Consider the following 14,797-nt stretch of genomic DNA (forward strand, 5'->3'; position numbering starts at 1 on the left):
TTTATCAGACTTGTTCTATTGTACTCAGTGGTTTTTCAAAGTTTTTTTTTTTTACCCTATTTAATACACCTCTATATGGGCACCATTAGTCGCACGAAGCACATCAAGACGGTACTCGATCTCTTGCCATGTTCGCTGTACCATAGCCTCATCAATGGTTGCAATCGCATCTGTTATCTTTTGCTTTAGTTCAGTTATGTCCCGTATCTTTGTTCGATACACGATATCTTTAACATAGCCCCATAGAAAGAAATCCAGAGGTGTGATATCTGGTGAACGTGGTGGCCACGGAACTGGCCTTTGTAATAAATATTTTAAATTGTAAAAAAAAAACTTTATAGACACCCTGTATAATGAGCTATCTGTGCTACGCCTACCGCGGGTATCGAAACCCGAATTTTAGCGTTATAAAGCCCTCAGATTTATCGCTGAGCCACCGGAAGGTGGGGGGCGTAGAGAATGGTAAACTTAAGGGAGGTTTTGGTGTGTAGTAATAATTAGTAAATATTCTCTGTAAAGAATGTGGTTGGTTGCTGCTAGATGTTTAAGTCGTTTTTCGTGGAAACCTGTTTGTTATTCAGTACCAGTGATATAGTTGCACCAAGATTTACTGCTCTATTTAAAACGGGTGTTGTTTAATATTATTATATTTTCCTTTGTTATTTCTTCATGTGCTTACAAGATATAGGGAATTTTTCATGAGCCTGAACTAGTTTGTAGTAAGTTTATTAAGTATCTTCTTAATAACAAATACTGTTATGTTTACAGTATACAGAGGTGTAGGGGGCCAATTGAAAGTGGGGGAGCCCAAGGTTTATTGGACTAACCGAAGCGAAGGAATGTGCGTCGGGAGTGCAAGGCTCACTTTAGGGCCCTGGAAGCTTTTGGATTATAGATTAAATTTTATGCATGCTCCTGATTTGCTTGAAAGTAATTTTGCTAATTTTGATGCATTTTTATTGGGGGGCATGATTGAAAAGTGGGGTCTCCTTCCCCGCTTCCTACGCCACTGGTTTAAAAAGGCGTCTACTATACTGGCTAGAGCTTTTAAATGCTCTTTAGCTGTTATAAATGCTATGATATTAATAATGTAGGTTCTTAATGAATAATTTCAAATATACTATTGTAATTACGTTTAACTAAAGTAACTCCCTCTTACGTAATTTCAGGAAAATTGTTGTTTTTTGAGATTTAAGTATGCAATCTGTTTGGAAATTGACACATTTTTCTTCACAGTTTAAAGTCCTATTTGCTTGTATAAACTAACTAATAGAAGTTTTATCAACGTTTCTACTATGATATTACTCTATTGAAGTTTCTAAAGTATTAAGTGCTTGTCTTAAGTGTATTACACGTTTAATCATGTGTTTTCCGTGATATTACTACATTGCTAAAGTTTCTAAAGTAACGTTATCACTATTAAGTGCTTGTCTTAAGTGTATTACACGTTTAATCATGTGCTGCCCCCCAGTAGCACAGCGGTATGTCTGCGGACTTACAACGCTAGAAACCGGGTTTCGATACCCGTGGCGGGCAGACCACAGATAGCCCATTGTGTAGCTTTGTGCTTAATTAAAAAAATAAATAAATAATAATAATAATGTGTTTTCTGACCAATAGGGCAGCCAAGTAGTGTGAGAGACGAAGAGTGGACGGAACCGAAGAACGAGCACTCAAATAAACGGCCACATTCCAGACAATTCCATGCGGCATCCGGAAATGCATTTTCAGTGGATCTTCAAAACTCAAGTGTGGAATTAGAAGTAGGCCACGTTATTCTTTGTGTAATAAAACTTTTATGAATGATGTTTCGCCCATATTTAGTGGTTGCTAAGTTCAACACATTAATCACTCTAGGTCATAAGACGCACATTTAGTGTAGACTAGATTTAACATTATTAATCATTGTTGACTGTGTGGTGTACATTTAATGCCTGCTAGTTTCAACACTTATCAACCACTGTTGTACGTATTTTGAGGGGTAGGTTCAAATTGTTAATTGTTATTAGGCATAGTAGTGTACCTAGTATTATTATTATGTTTCAATTATGTTTTAATAGTTATGTAATATTGCAACATACAAAGAATTATTATTTGATGTGGGTCATAATTGTTTCCAAATTTTCCGTAAACATTACAGCTAAACCTTCACTGACTCTAACTATACTTGTCATTAATATTAGGCCTATTATATTTTAGACACTATATTCCTTATCCAATTCCTTAGGGATTTTCAAGATTTAGAAGAGTGTATGATAAAAGTATCTTAGCTACGCCACATTCGTCAGGTACATTGCCGACGAAGCGTTTCTCTCAATCCAGAGCTCTTCAGGCCGGTTGGGATACAACAAATACGGTGCTAAAGTCTTATGATAAGCGGTTGAGATACAACGAATACGGTGCTAATGTCTTATGATAAGCGGTTGAGATACAACGAATACGGTGCTAAAGTCTTATGATAAGCGAATACGGTGCTAATGTCTTATGATAAGTATATTTATAATCATGCTTCTTCGCCAGCTTGTAAAAGGCGTACATAACATAACTTCGCTGATTCTGTACAGTGGCCGTTGTAACAAATCACGTCTTCAAACAAAATGTTCATTGCTTTTGTTTTGAAGTTCAGTTTTGTTTACCAGCGAGCTGGTAGCAAATGAATTAAAATTTATTAGCGAAAATGTAATTCAATGTTGAATTTAATACTCCACCTACATTTTATTAAAGAAACTACACAATGGACTATATGCGCTCTGTCCATCGCGGGAAGTCGAATCTCAGATTTTGCGTTTTAAAGTTCGTAAACTTGCCGCTGACCCACCGGAGAACTAAACCTATATGCTACCAGTCAAAGTGTTAATTACAAAACAACCATTTACTATAGAAAGTAATAATAAAAAAACAAAATTTCACAGTCTCAAAAAATACTGAATAACTTATTGTACAGGATTCTGACGACACTGTAAACGGTTTCATATAATCGACACGTCTTACTGTGCCATCCTCAGGAGTTTTTTTCATCCTGTATAATAATTTATTCATTATTTTTATTGTGTTTCTGAGATTGGAAACAGTCTTAATTTCACGATTATTGTATATGATAAATCTTTATTTTTTAAAAAGAATTTTTACTTTAGGCAGGTGCCGTCTGAATATGTATATCCTACTAATTTTGAGTTGAATTATAAAATTGGCTTATTTCGATATTTTATCTCAAATGTTTTTAAAGTGTCTCCAAGCAACTGGGAATGGTTGACGGGAAAGATGTATATCTCTTTGTTTTTTAGTGTGAGTATTGTGATTTGTTTTTAATCTTTATCTTTCCGGACGAAGATCCTCCCCCGGCGAACGGAATTAACTGATCGTTCAAATTGATTAATGACATTTTAATTAGACAACGTTCGATCAAGACAGTTGTCCACTTAGGTCTTTGATGCGGGATCTAATCGAGTTGGGTGGGCCACAAATCCTCCACGTTTTAGTAGATTGGTCGATAAAAAGCCCTCTGTGTAGCTTTGCGCTTAACTACAAACAAACAAAACAATAACGTGATTAAAAATACTCATTTCTATGAACATGCTGACATGTAACACAGTGGTGAAATGACCGAAATATTCATAAACAGATGTGAATAACGTATTTGACACTATTGCGAGAAGATAGAGTTGTAGAGTTTAATCTATGCATTTATATCGTAGTTTAAATAGAAAACGTAGAAGTATAGCGTATGTAAAATAGATATGATTTATCGTGTTTCAGTTTACAATGACGACATTAAACATTCCTGATTTATATATCGGAAGATTATAATTTGTCTTAATTAAGTAAAAGTCATTATTATTATTATTTATGTTTCTGACATGCTGTACACCTTGTCTTAATTATCCAATATAACGCTAGTGTTACATATGTTTGCTACTTTCGTGCATGATATCGTACTACAATTTACGGTGGGTTTTAAATCAGATTGCGAATTTAAACTTTTACTGTGGAAATCCGTTCTTACACATATATATATATGTGACAGCTTTTTTATCTAAACTGATACTTTTTTAAAAATAAAAGTTATATTTTTATCTAACTGATCTTTCTAATACAAACGTACTAAGAAACCTGCCCCCCCCCAGTGGCACAGCGGTATGTCTGCGGACTTACAACGCTAGAAACCGGGTTTCGATACCCGTGGTGGGCAGAGCACAGATAGCCCATTGTGTATCTTTGTGCTTAACTTCAAACAAAAACAAAACTAAGAAACCACTGTTTTGGCACAAAAGTCACACAGTTAGCTGTCTGCGCTCTGTCCACTGCAGGAAATCGAACTCCAGATTTTAGTGTTCTACGTTCGTAAGTTTGTCGCTGATACAGGCGGAAAACGTATCTCTAGCGACAAGATGGCATCTTGCGTATAGTTTGTTTGTTTGTTCGTTCTTCAGCACAAAGCTAAACAATGGGCTATCTGTACTCTGCCAACTACCGACATCGAAAACCGACCTGTAGTTGCTAGAAACCGGGTTTCGATACTCGTGGTGGGCAGAGCACAGATAGCCAGCTCATTGTGTAGCTTTGTTTTTAACTTCAAACAAACAAATAAATAAAAACTATTATCACTGATATTTTTGAGATAAATAAAATTCCAAGTATGACAAGAAAGTAAATATGAAAATATATAGACGCTTAGATTTGTAGCTATGAACCACACCATAATAGGCTTAGCATCAACAGTAGTGTTTGAAGATGAAACTTGTGGTATATGATTCATGATCGTAGCTTAGTGTGTACGAGTGTGTGTGTGTGTGTGTTAGACTCTATACACTTCAGATACACGTAGATTTAATATTATTTGTGTCTTATATAACCATTAACTCGTATAAATATCTTAAAAATTACACGTGTGGATTATTTCAATTGGAAATCTAGCCACGTCCATTGTAAGTTTAACAAGAGTTTGGCCAATACAGTTCCTACTTTGAACGATATTAACCTCTCTACAAGACTCAGCAGTTAGTCTAAGGGCTTATAACGGACATATAGTGTTTGTGAATCTGTTTTTGTTTTTTGTTGTTTTTTTTGTTGTTGTTGTTAGAGTAAAGCCATATCGGACTATCTGCTGTGTTCACCGCGGAAATCGAACCCCGGATTTCAGCGTTGTAAATTCGTAAACTTACTGCTGTCCCACCAGGGGGATTATGAATCGGAAAGGATTTAGATAAAAGTTTCACTCTAATCGATAGAAAATGTACAAAATTAATATATATATATTTGTACAATAAATTTTAAATAAACTTTACAGACCAGGTTGTTGTTGTTGTTGTTATGTAATTACATTAGGCACTTGCAGTCAACAGTTTTTCTAAACCAATGTTTTGTACATATTTATCAAATGACACGCAATGTTGTTTGTCAGTATAAATAAAACTTAGATGGTCTTGGAGCTCGCGAAATAACTGTAAATAAGACTTCTGAGTGTAAATAAGACTTCTGAGTGCCAATTTGTTCCATCGGAATGGAACTTTGAAAACGCACTGTAAAAATAAAACAAAAAGCAATACGTGCTGTTCAATCGATTGGGGTCTAATTGCATAATGTCACCAAAGACCAGAGCGTTTTCCTAAACGCATTTCTTCTCTCTCTCTCTCTCTATATATATATATATGTATTTGTTTTTGAAGATTGAAGATGGTTCTTGTAGCTGTGAGAAAGAAATGCTGGAAATGCGACTTTTGGTATTTTAGAAAAAAAAAAAAAAGGTATAATGGAAAATATTTTAATATAAAAACAATTTGTTGCACAATGAAATAAAAAAGGACAAAATGAAAGACATATAGATAAATATACTTAAAGATTAGTAGATATAAATAGATGGATGAATATTACGTTTTGAACTGATGTGAATTTCCTCCCCTCACTTATTTACTTGTATATGTTTTATATAATTGACAATGCACCAAAGAATCATACACCTAGAGTCTAAAACAGAAGTAGTGATCTAACAGGGGGCGATAAGTGATAGTTTTGGGAAGCGCGTGTGTGTCTGTCTACCGACGGGAATCAAACTTCTAATTTTAGCGTTGTAAATCCGAAGACTTACCGCTGTTCCCACCGAGGGAATTTTTTTTTGGGGGGGGGGAAGCATTCATTATTGTTGCAAAGAAGAGAAATAACTCGTTTATACAATTTAATGGTTTGTATATCCCCAATTAATTATGAAGTTTATGCCTTTCAATGGAAGATATTGTTGAAAAATCTAATTCGTACGGTACAGTATAATTTAGAGATCAATAGTGTAGACGTAGATTAAGAACATGCAGTGTCTCGACTATTAATCGATCTATTAAGAATTGGCAAAGATAATAGAAATCAATAAATTGTCTTTTATTCAGTTGTGTGAAGACAAGGCCTGTCATAGATAGTGAAGTTTAAACATATTATGTATAGAATGAGAATGAAATATTTCTTGTTAAGCCCTAATCTAAATGGTGCATAAATGTGATAGAAGTGGCAATCGTGAGGATATATAATAACATACATATGGAACCCACTCCACCACTTGGTTCTCCCCTTTCACGGAGTTTAAAATGATTTTTGGTGAATTCGACGTCTTATCGGTAATAGAGCAAACCAAGAAAACTAAACTAGGCTTATAGTGGTGGAGTCAGTGGCGTAACTGTGCCGATGCAGCCGATGAAATGGCATTGGGGTCCGCACCTGTAAGGGGCCCAAACAGGAATGTCAATGATAAAAATAAAAACATTGAAAAAATATATAAACATTTACGCACCTGCACGACAATTTTTTTTTAAGTTTGAAAAACTGCCAAAAGATGGCGCAAAAATATCAGTTGTGGCGCTTCTGCTGATCGAAGTGGTTGTATATTAAATGTTGTTGTTATAGTATTTAATATTTTACAATAATTATATATGATACTCATTATTGTGTTTTATATATGTTAAAGAAATAAAGTGTAGATATTTGTATTATTACGTTAAAAATTTAAAACATATTAATAAGTGAAGAATATTTAGAAATGAGAGTTAGCATTAGGCCCGCAAGAATTGTTTAAGCCATGATTTGGTAGGCCTTGCAGTGCTAATTTCTTTTAATTTATTTACTTTTTGCGATGTTTGGTATTAGAGGAGACACATCTTGAACATTGGTACATAGTTAGAGAATGAAGTGTGTTGTATGATTTTCATGTGTTTGTCAAATTATGTGCATGTGTCTGCTTCTGTAACATTCATTTAGTTAATGTTTAGTATATATATATATATATAGAGAGAGAGAGAGCCCTCGATCTATGATTGCACTGGGGCCGATGTTCGCTAGTTACGCCATTGGTTAGAATGTACATTATACGAAACCGAGGCTACTAAGGTATAAGTAACTGTTTTTTGTAACTCAAAATAATTTAGTAAAAATATAAATTTAGTAAATATATAATAACCAGAAGGTCGGCGACCAAATGATTTACAAAATAAATATAACACCAAACGTATTCTACAAACAAAATAAGTTTTGAATGTGAATTCTTAATTTATTCAAATCTTAATCTATTTTGAAAGATAAAATTGATTCCCTAAATACGTAACTATCACAAATGGTTTAATTTATTCAAGAATAATTTCACTTAATCTACAAGTAATAATAATAATAAATTATTTGACTTAATGTACAAGTAATAATAATAATAATTTATTTCACTTAATGTACAAGTAATAATAATAATAAATTATTTCACTTAATGTACAAGTAATAATAATAATAATAATTTATTTCACTTAATGTACAAGTAATAATAATAATAATTTATTTCACTTAATGTACAAGTAATAATAATAAATTATTTCACTTAATGTACAAGTAATAATAATAAATTATTTCACTTAATGTACAAGTAATAATAATAATAATTTATTTCACTTAATGTACAGGTAATAATAATAATAATAATTTATTTCACCTAATCTACAGGTAATAATAATAATAATTTATTTCACCTAATCTACAAGTAATAATAATAATAATTTATTTCACTTAATCTACAAGTAATAATAATAATAATTTATTTCACCTAATCTACAAGTAATAATAATAATAATTTATTTCACTTAATGTACAAGTAATAATAATAATAATAATTTATTTCACCTAATCTACAGGTAATAATAATAATAACAATAATGTATTTCACTTAATCTGCAGGTAATAATAATGATAATAATTTTGGAAAAATGGATATCGGGAAATTCTATTTCCTTGCAGAAATAAAAAAATATTGTCGTCGGTTTTATCGCGAAGTTACACACCATGCTTTCTGCACTCTCCATGCACCGCGTGGAATTGAACGGTGGATTGTAAGTCAGTAAACTTAAACCGTTAATCCAACCTGGAGAGTAGTATATTAGCAAAATTTAATTAATTATTTCTAAAAGATATTGTGTACATATTCGCTTATTACATAGTTGTTTGTAATTCATTATAATTTTCTTTTTTTACTATGTTTTTAACCATATTGTTCACACTAGAACTTCAAATGCTTGATTTATAAGATGCTGTAAATCAGTAATTATTTACTTAGTCATGGATGTTTCATACAGATTTCTTGCTTGCTACGTTGATATATCGGTCAGTAGTTTCTGTAATTTCAAGCTCAACTAGATAATGTTTAATAATGTTTGATATTATCATGCTATTCCTGAATAAAATTGAGCCATCGGTATTTCTAAAGCGTGCTCTAACAATTTCCTGTACGAAGACAATATTTCAAAAAATTTGATTCGTAAAATAGGGCTTTAGTTAATTTGTTTATAGCGTTTTCCTCGAAAATCTACAAGATTATTATTTCATCCAAAATTGTAGCCAAAAAATAACATTATCCTAATTACACGATTATGCTTACTATTAATTAAACCCATTATCAAAATATTTATTAATCAGTTTTTAAATCTCCAGTTAGATCATTTGTAGGTAGAAATTAAAATCAAATTAGTAAAATATTGAATATTTTTGTTTGAGAATAATCATGACGGTTTAGACATTCTAGTTTGTTTTTTTCTGATGATCTGTATGAGTTGACCCCATGATAGAGCTCTGGATCTAGGAGCTGGCGATACAACAAAATATATCCCGCACAGAGTGCGTTATAATCAATACTGTCACTAAGTGTGGGTGGTAGATGAAAGGGTGCTCCTGACTGGTTACCTTCATTTTGGCCAGTTGTTCAAAATTAGAGACGGTGGCAGGTCCCGTTAAGGCTGATAATCCCACCATTTAATACATTTAGTTATACGGATAAACGGAGTCTCTTATTTAGTCGTTTAGTATATGTATCACATAAGATCCAGTTAAGCCTGATAATACCACCATTAATGCATTTAGTTATACGGATAAACGGGGTCTCTTATTTAGTCGTTTAGTATAGGTATCACATAAGATACCAGTTAAGCCTGATAATCCCACCATTTAATATATTTAGTTGTAAGGATAAAGAGGATCTCTTATTTAGTCGTTTAGTATAAGTATAACATAAGATCCAGTTAAGCCTGATAATCCCACCATTTAATACATTTAGTTGCACGGGTAAACATTCTAAATGTTGGAAGGTTTTGAGAATTTTTCACCAATTCAAATTTATTTCGTAAGCACGGAAATTTAACTATTTCGATCAGAAAAGTAAAATCGTGGGACATTATCAGCATAGTGTTTATGTATGTATATATCTTGTTATTATTCAACTAGCAGAATTCATCGTATGCTTATATTTATATGTAGTTTGTATTAATCATATGGTTAATATTATCATTCATCAACGTTTTCATTAATTGAAGGAGGACGCCCTCTATACGTGAGCTCAGAAATAATTCTTTGTTTAATTCACCTGATTTGCACACACACACACGCTGTGTACTAAACAGACTCTGGCACCTTTTCAGCTGTGGGGGCGTTGTAATGTGATAATATATTCTACTTTTCGTTGGAAAAGAATAGCCCCAAAATTGGCGGTGGGTGTTGTTGGCTGATTGCCTTCCCTCTGATAATCATTTTAAAATTAAGGATGGCGGCAGATAGCTTTAGTACCTTTATCATAAATAAAACAAATAAACAGGCCAGGCCAAAGTGCGGATCAAAGGGAGGACAACCAATCAAAAGACACGCCGCCAAATGCGAAATTGAATGTCACTCTTATAACTAATCCACAGCTAAAACCACAAAGCCGGTTTGGTAGTATCACATCTGCGATATTCCAGTTCGATACGTTACAAACTAGTCCAGTATGTTTAGAAAAGAATTAATTTGTAGCATTTGACGCTTCTGGATACAATTCATGGAATTGAAAAGTTTTGGAATTAGTGGCCTGCCATAGCATGACTTGTAGATAGTGGCGCTCAATTCGCAATCTGTGGGTTGGGGGATCAAAACCTGTCGCCAAACATGCTTGCTTTTCCAGCCGTGAAGACGTTATAATGTATCGGTCAATCCCACTGTTCGTGGGTAGACCAAATGTTGGCGGTAGGCGGTCTTGACTAGCTACCTTCTGTCTAATCTATCACCTCAAAATTATGGATGGCTAGCGCAAATAGCCTTCGAGTAGGTTCGCGCGAAATTCAACAAACAAACACTTGGAATTAGCCTCAGTTACAAATAAACTTAAATTCACCTCTAATTTTTTATGCCCTAAAATGCTCGACTCGTGACTTTCAAATCCTTATTGTGTCAGTGATATGGAAGGTTATCAGTGTTAAACTGACTGGAACATAGTACACGTGATTACAAATAAATAAAACGACCTCAAACTCCAGAAAATCTTACAAGTTGTTTATTTGTTAAACGTTTCGGCTTTACTACGCCTTCATCAGAAGCTGAAGAAGTAAAGCCGAAACGTTTAGCAAATAAAACGACTTGCATTACTCTCTCTGGAGTTCAAGGTCGTGTTTTACTTATTTGTAATTATCCATTTTATTTTTCAGTCAAGGGGTCTTACAACATTATTGCAGTGAAACCGCATTGAACGTTGGTATTTGTAAGAAAGCTTAGAGTAAGTTTTGTTGCAAATGAACGAATTTTGAAAAATGGAAATATTCAAAAAATGATATAGTATATCTAATCATAGGCTCAAGTTTTTCAGTTTCTAAGGATCGTTTTAAATTATCTATCGCCAAATTTGTCAGATTGTAAATCCTTGAATCTGAATTTTAAATTAGTGTGATTGATATAAGGGCAACAGTTTGATTTCCATTATCTGCTTCTGCTACTGGTCTGGTTAGTACGGACTGTTGCTGTTTGTTGGATTCGGGTTTACTTTTTAAAATTTACTGAGGAACTAAAGGCTTGCCCTATTTCTGGTATTATACCTTTAAAATATATCCTTAAATGTACGTACTGATATAGATAATTTCCCCTAAAAGGGCCCAAGGCCGCCTGGAAGGGTCACCTGTTTTAACTACTCGCACCACTATACAGTAGTGTGTTGTCTGTCAGTCAGTCAGTAGACACTAAAATGACGTCACATAAGGGACACTTAACATTGCTTGATATTGTTGTACCCTGATGTTTTTTCTCAAACTAATCGCAGGATCAGTATTTTTGAAAACGTGTCAAACAATATATACGTAACAAATAATGTCATTCACGTGTTGTTTTTTTAAAGACATGTCACGATATTGAAATGTAATGTAAAACGCATTTTCGAATATAAAAAGTTATGTAATGCAAAATATATAGTATATAAAAATCATAAAAATATAAAGCATTTTTTCTGCCTCTATTTTTTAGTTTACCATAAAGTTATACGGCTATTTGCGTTGTTTCTGCTGCGGGAATCGAATCCTAGCGTGAAAAATATTCCATACTTATTATTGTCTCGATATCTACAATTCAGTATCTATAATGGACATTCTTGTTCACAAAAAAGAGAAATAAACAGACGGATGGAAAAATAGAGAGATAAACAGAAATTATTCATTTATTAGTTTAGACCTTGTAAATATTACTTTGTTGATCGTAACCCGGGAAGGGTCAGAGGAAAGTTTAAGGATTTACAACGCTAAAATCTGGGGTCTGATTCCCTGCGATGACCATTGTGTGGCTTTGAGCTTAAATAAAAATTATGATCAATAAGTTAATTGTAGCGCCATCTCCTTTCATTTTACGTCACTATTTAAAGTATAAACAAGAATAATAATAATAATGTATACTGGTGTTATCAATAATTCATATGTTTGTTCTTAACCCTGCTAGACATTTAACCATTTCAAATATAATATAATTTACTTATATTTAATATCAAAATATGTTCCGTATTATTAACTACAAAAAAAGAATTGTATACTTAATATTGAAATCTCACCTAAATTTATTTTCAATGTAAAGTTTGCTGTTTTTGTCAAATAATAAATGTTAGTAAGTTCATTGGTAGAACATTGCCGTAGAAAGCAATTTTTGAGTGGTAAGACCACTGCTGCATTGCCATTTTTAGAGGAGGTCTGGGGACATGTTCCCCACAAAAATTTCTGAACTTTTAATGCTATGAGATTGAATCTTGACCCGTTTTACACACAACGTAATGAATTAAAAGAAGCACGTTTTGATAGACAAGTTGTAGCTATAAATGGCATGAAAACGTGGTAAGGCCATGGCCTGACTGGTCTTACAGCTTTTTACGGCCCTGTAAAGAAATTGTTACGCGTATTCCCGCGCTAAAATAGGATTGCTAATATGTTAGATTCCACTTTATATATATGGTTTTATAGAAGTAGTGAGAAACTGTAACCTTACTGATATATTCCTTCCTTATTTATTTTAGATAATCATAAATAAGGCATATCATTAAACAAAAATGTAATGTATATATTATCGAATGTGAAAAAGTATGTAATGTAAAATATGCAGTACATCAAACGCTACATACTTTACGAGGTAATCATACTTTACGAGGTAATTTGATGTACTGCATATTTTCAGCGTAAAATATGCAGTACATCACATAACCTCGTAAAGTATGTAACGTAAAATATGCAGTACATCAAATTACCTCGTAAAGTATGCAGCGTAAAATATGCAGTACATCAAATTACCTCGTAAAGTATGTAGCGTAAAATATGCAGTACATCAAATAACCTCGTAAAGTATGTAGCGTAAAATATGCAGTACATCAAATTATCTCTAGCGTAAAATATGCAGTACATCAAATTACCTCGTAAAGTATGTAGCGTAAAATATGCAGTACATCAAGTTACCTCGTAAAGTATGTAGCGTAAAATATGCAGTACATCAAATTACCTCGTAATGTATGCAGCGTAAAATATGCAGTACATCAAATTACCTCGTAAAGTATGTAGCGTAAAATATGCAGTACATCAAATTACCTTGTATTACTTAGGTGCAATAACAAAAGTTTGTTTTTTAGATGGTTTTAGCACGAAGCTACACAGGGGATCAAGAGTACACAATAGGGCATGAAAGTTTAAATCAAATTCATTGTGAGTAAAAGCTCGGAAACAATTTGCTGGTTGTTTAATTTCGTCTTCTTTTAAAGAATTAGAAGAGAAGGGTTATTAGCGGTGTATCCGTTGTGAGAATCTAACCTTGAATTCTAGCATGGTAAGCCTTCATACTTACTGTTGAGGCGCTGGAGAACACTGTTCTTTGGATAAGATCTTTTTATTCGTAGAACATATAAGTTAAAGTAATTGTGAAAATTAATTATAACACCTAATAACGTTACGAAATAATGCCTAATAACGATACAAAATAACACCTAATAACGTTACGAAATAATGCCTAATAACGATACAAAATAACGCCTAATAACGTTACGAAATAACGCCTAATAACGATACAAAATAACGCCTAATAACGATACAAAATAACGCCTAATAACGTTACGAAATAACGCCTAATAACGATACAAAATAACGCCTAATAACGTTACGAAATAACGCCTAATAACGATACAAAATAACGCCTAATAACGATACAAAATAACGCCTAATAACGTTACAAAATAACGCCCAATAACGATACAAAATAACACCCAATAACGATACAAAATAACACCTAATAACGATACAAAATAACACCTAATAAAGATACAAAATAACACCTAATAACGTTACGAAATAACGCCTAATAACGATACGAAATAACGCCTAATAACGATACAAAATAACGCCTAATAACGATACAAAATAACGCCTAATAACGATACAAAATAACGCATAATAACGATACAAAATAACACCTAATAACGATACAAAATAACGCCTAATAACGTTTATAAAACAAGTGGGTTAACAGTTATAATGATATAACAAATGTAGTAAAATAAATATAAAATTTTACGTTTGAATTTAATTTATAAATACTCCCCACCCACGATGACTCCTCAGTGGTAAACTTGAAGGCTTAGAATGCTTAAGTTCGGGGTTCGATCCCTACTTTGGACACATCATAGTTTTCTTCAAAAACAAATCAAACATACAAAATTTCGTAACTTTAAAGTACTAGAAAGATGGGAAAACGTTAGCACATTGAGGGAAAAGGAATAATTGAAATTTAAGGCAAAATCTTTTTATTTTCAATATTATTTTTTGTTGATTATTCTGTACAAGTTTCAAACTATCCAATTCTGCGAGATCGTGACCTTTATTTCTTTGTTTATTGTAAAGCACAAAGCTACACAATGAGCTATCTGTGTTTTGCCCACCACGAGTATCGAAACCCGATTTTTAGCGTTATAAGCCTTCAGATCTGCCGCTGAGTCACTGGGTTGGGGGTTCGAGATTGCCATATCACTTTTACATCT

At 33.0% G+C, this 14,797-nt stretch overlaps 1 protein-coding gene across 1 annotated transcript in view; it reads left to right on the forward strand.

Annotated features, from left to right (window-relative positions):
* The window catches only part of LOC111089141 (coiled-coil domain-containing protein CG32809-like), a gene marked incomplete at its 3' end in the record, with an annotated part of 69,138 nt that overhangs the window by 30,599 nt on the left and 23,742 nt on the right, over positions 1-14,797 (forward strand). Inside the window, exon 2 of the mRNA XM_022401056.1 lies at positions 1,621-1,763. Coding sequence (XP_022256764.1) covers positions 1,621-1,763 — 143 coding nt within the window. The remainder of the gene's footprint in view (positions 1-1,620; positions 1,764-14,797) is intronic.

Source organism: Limulus polyphemus, unplaced genomic scaffold (genome assembly GCF_000517525.1).
Source record: "Limulus polyphemus unplaced genomic scaffold, Limulus_polyphemus-2.1.2 Scaffold5363, whole genome shotgun sequence".
Classification (NCBI taxonomy): domain Eukaryota; kingdom Metazoa; phylum Arthropoda; class Merostomata; order Xiphosura; family Limulidae; genus Limulus; species Limulus polyphemus.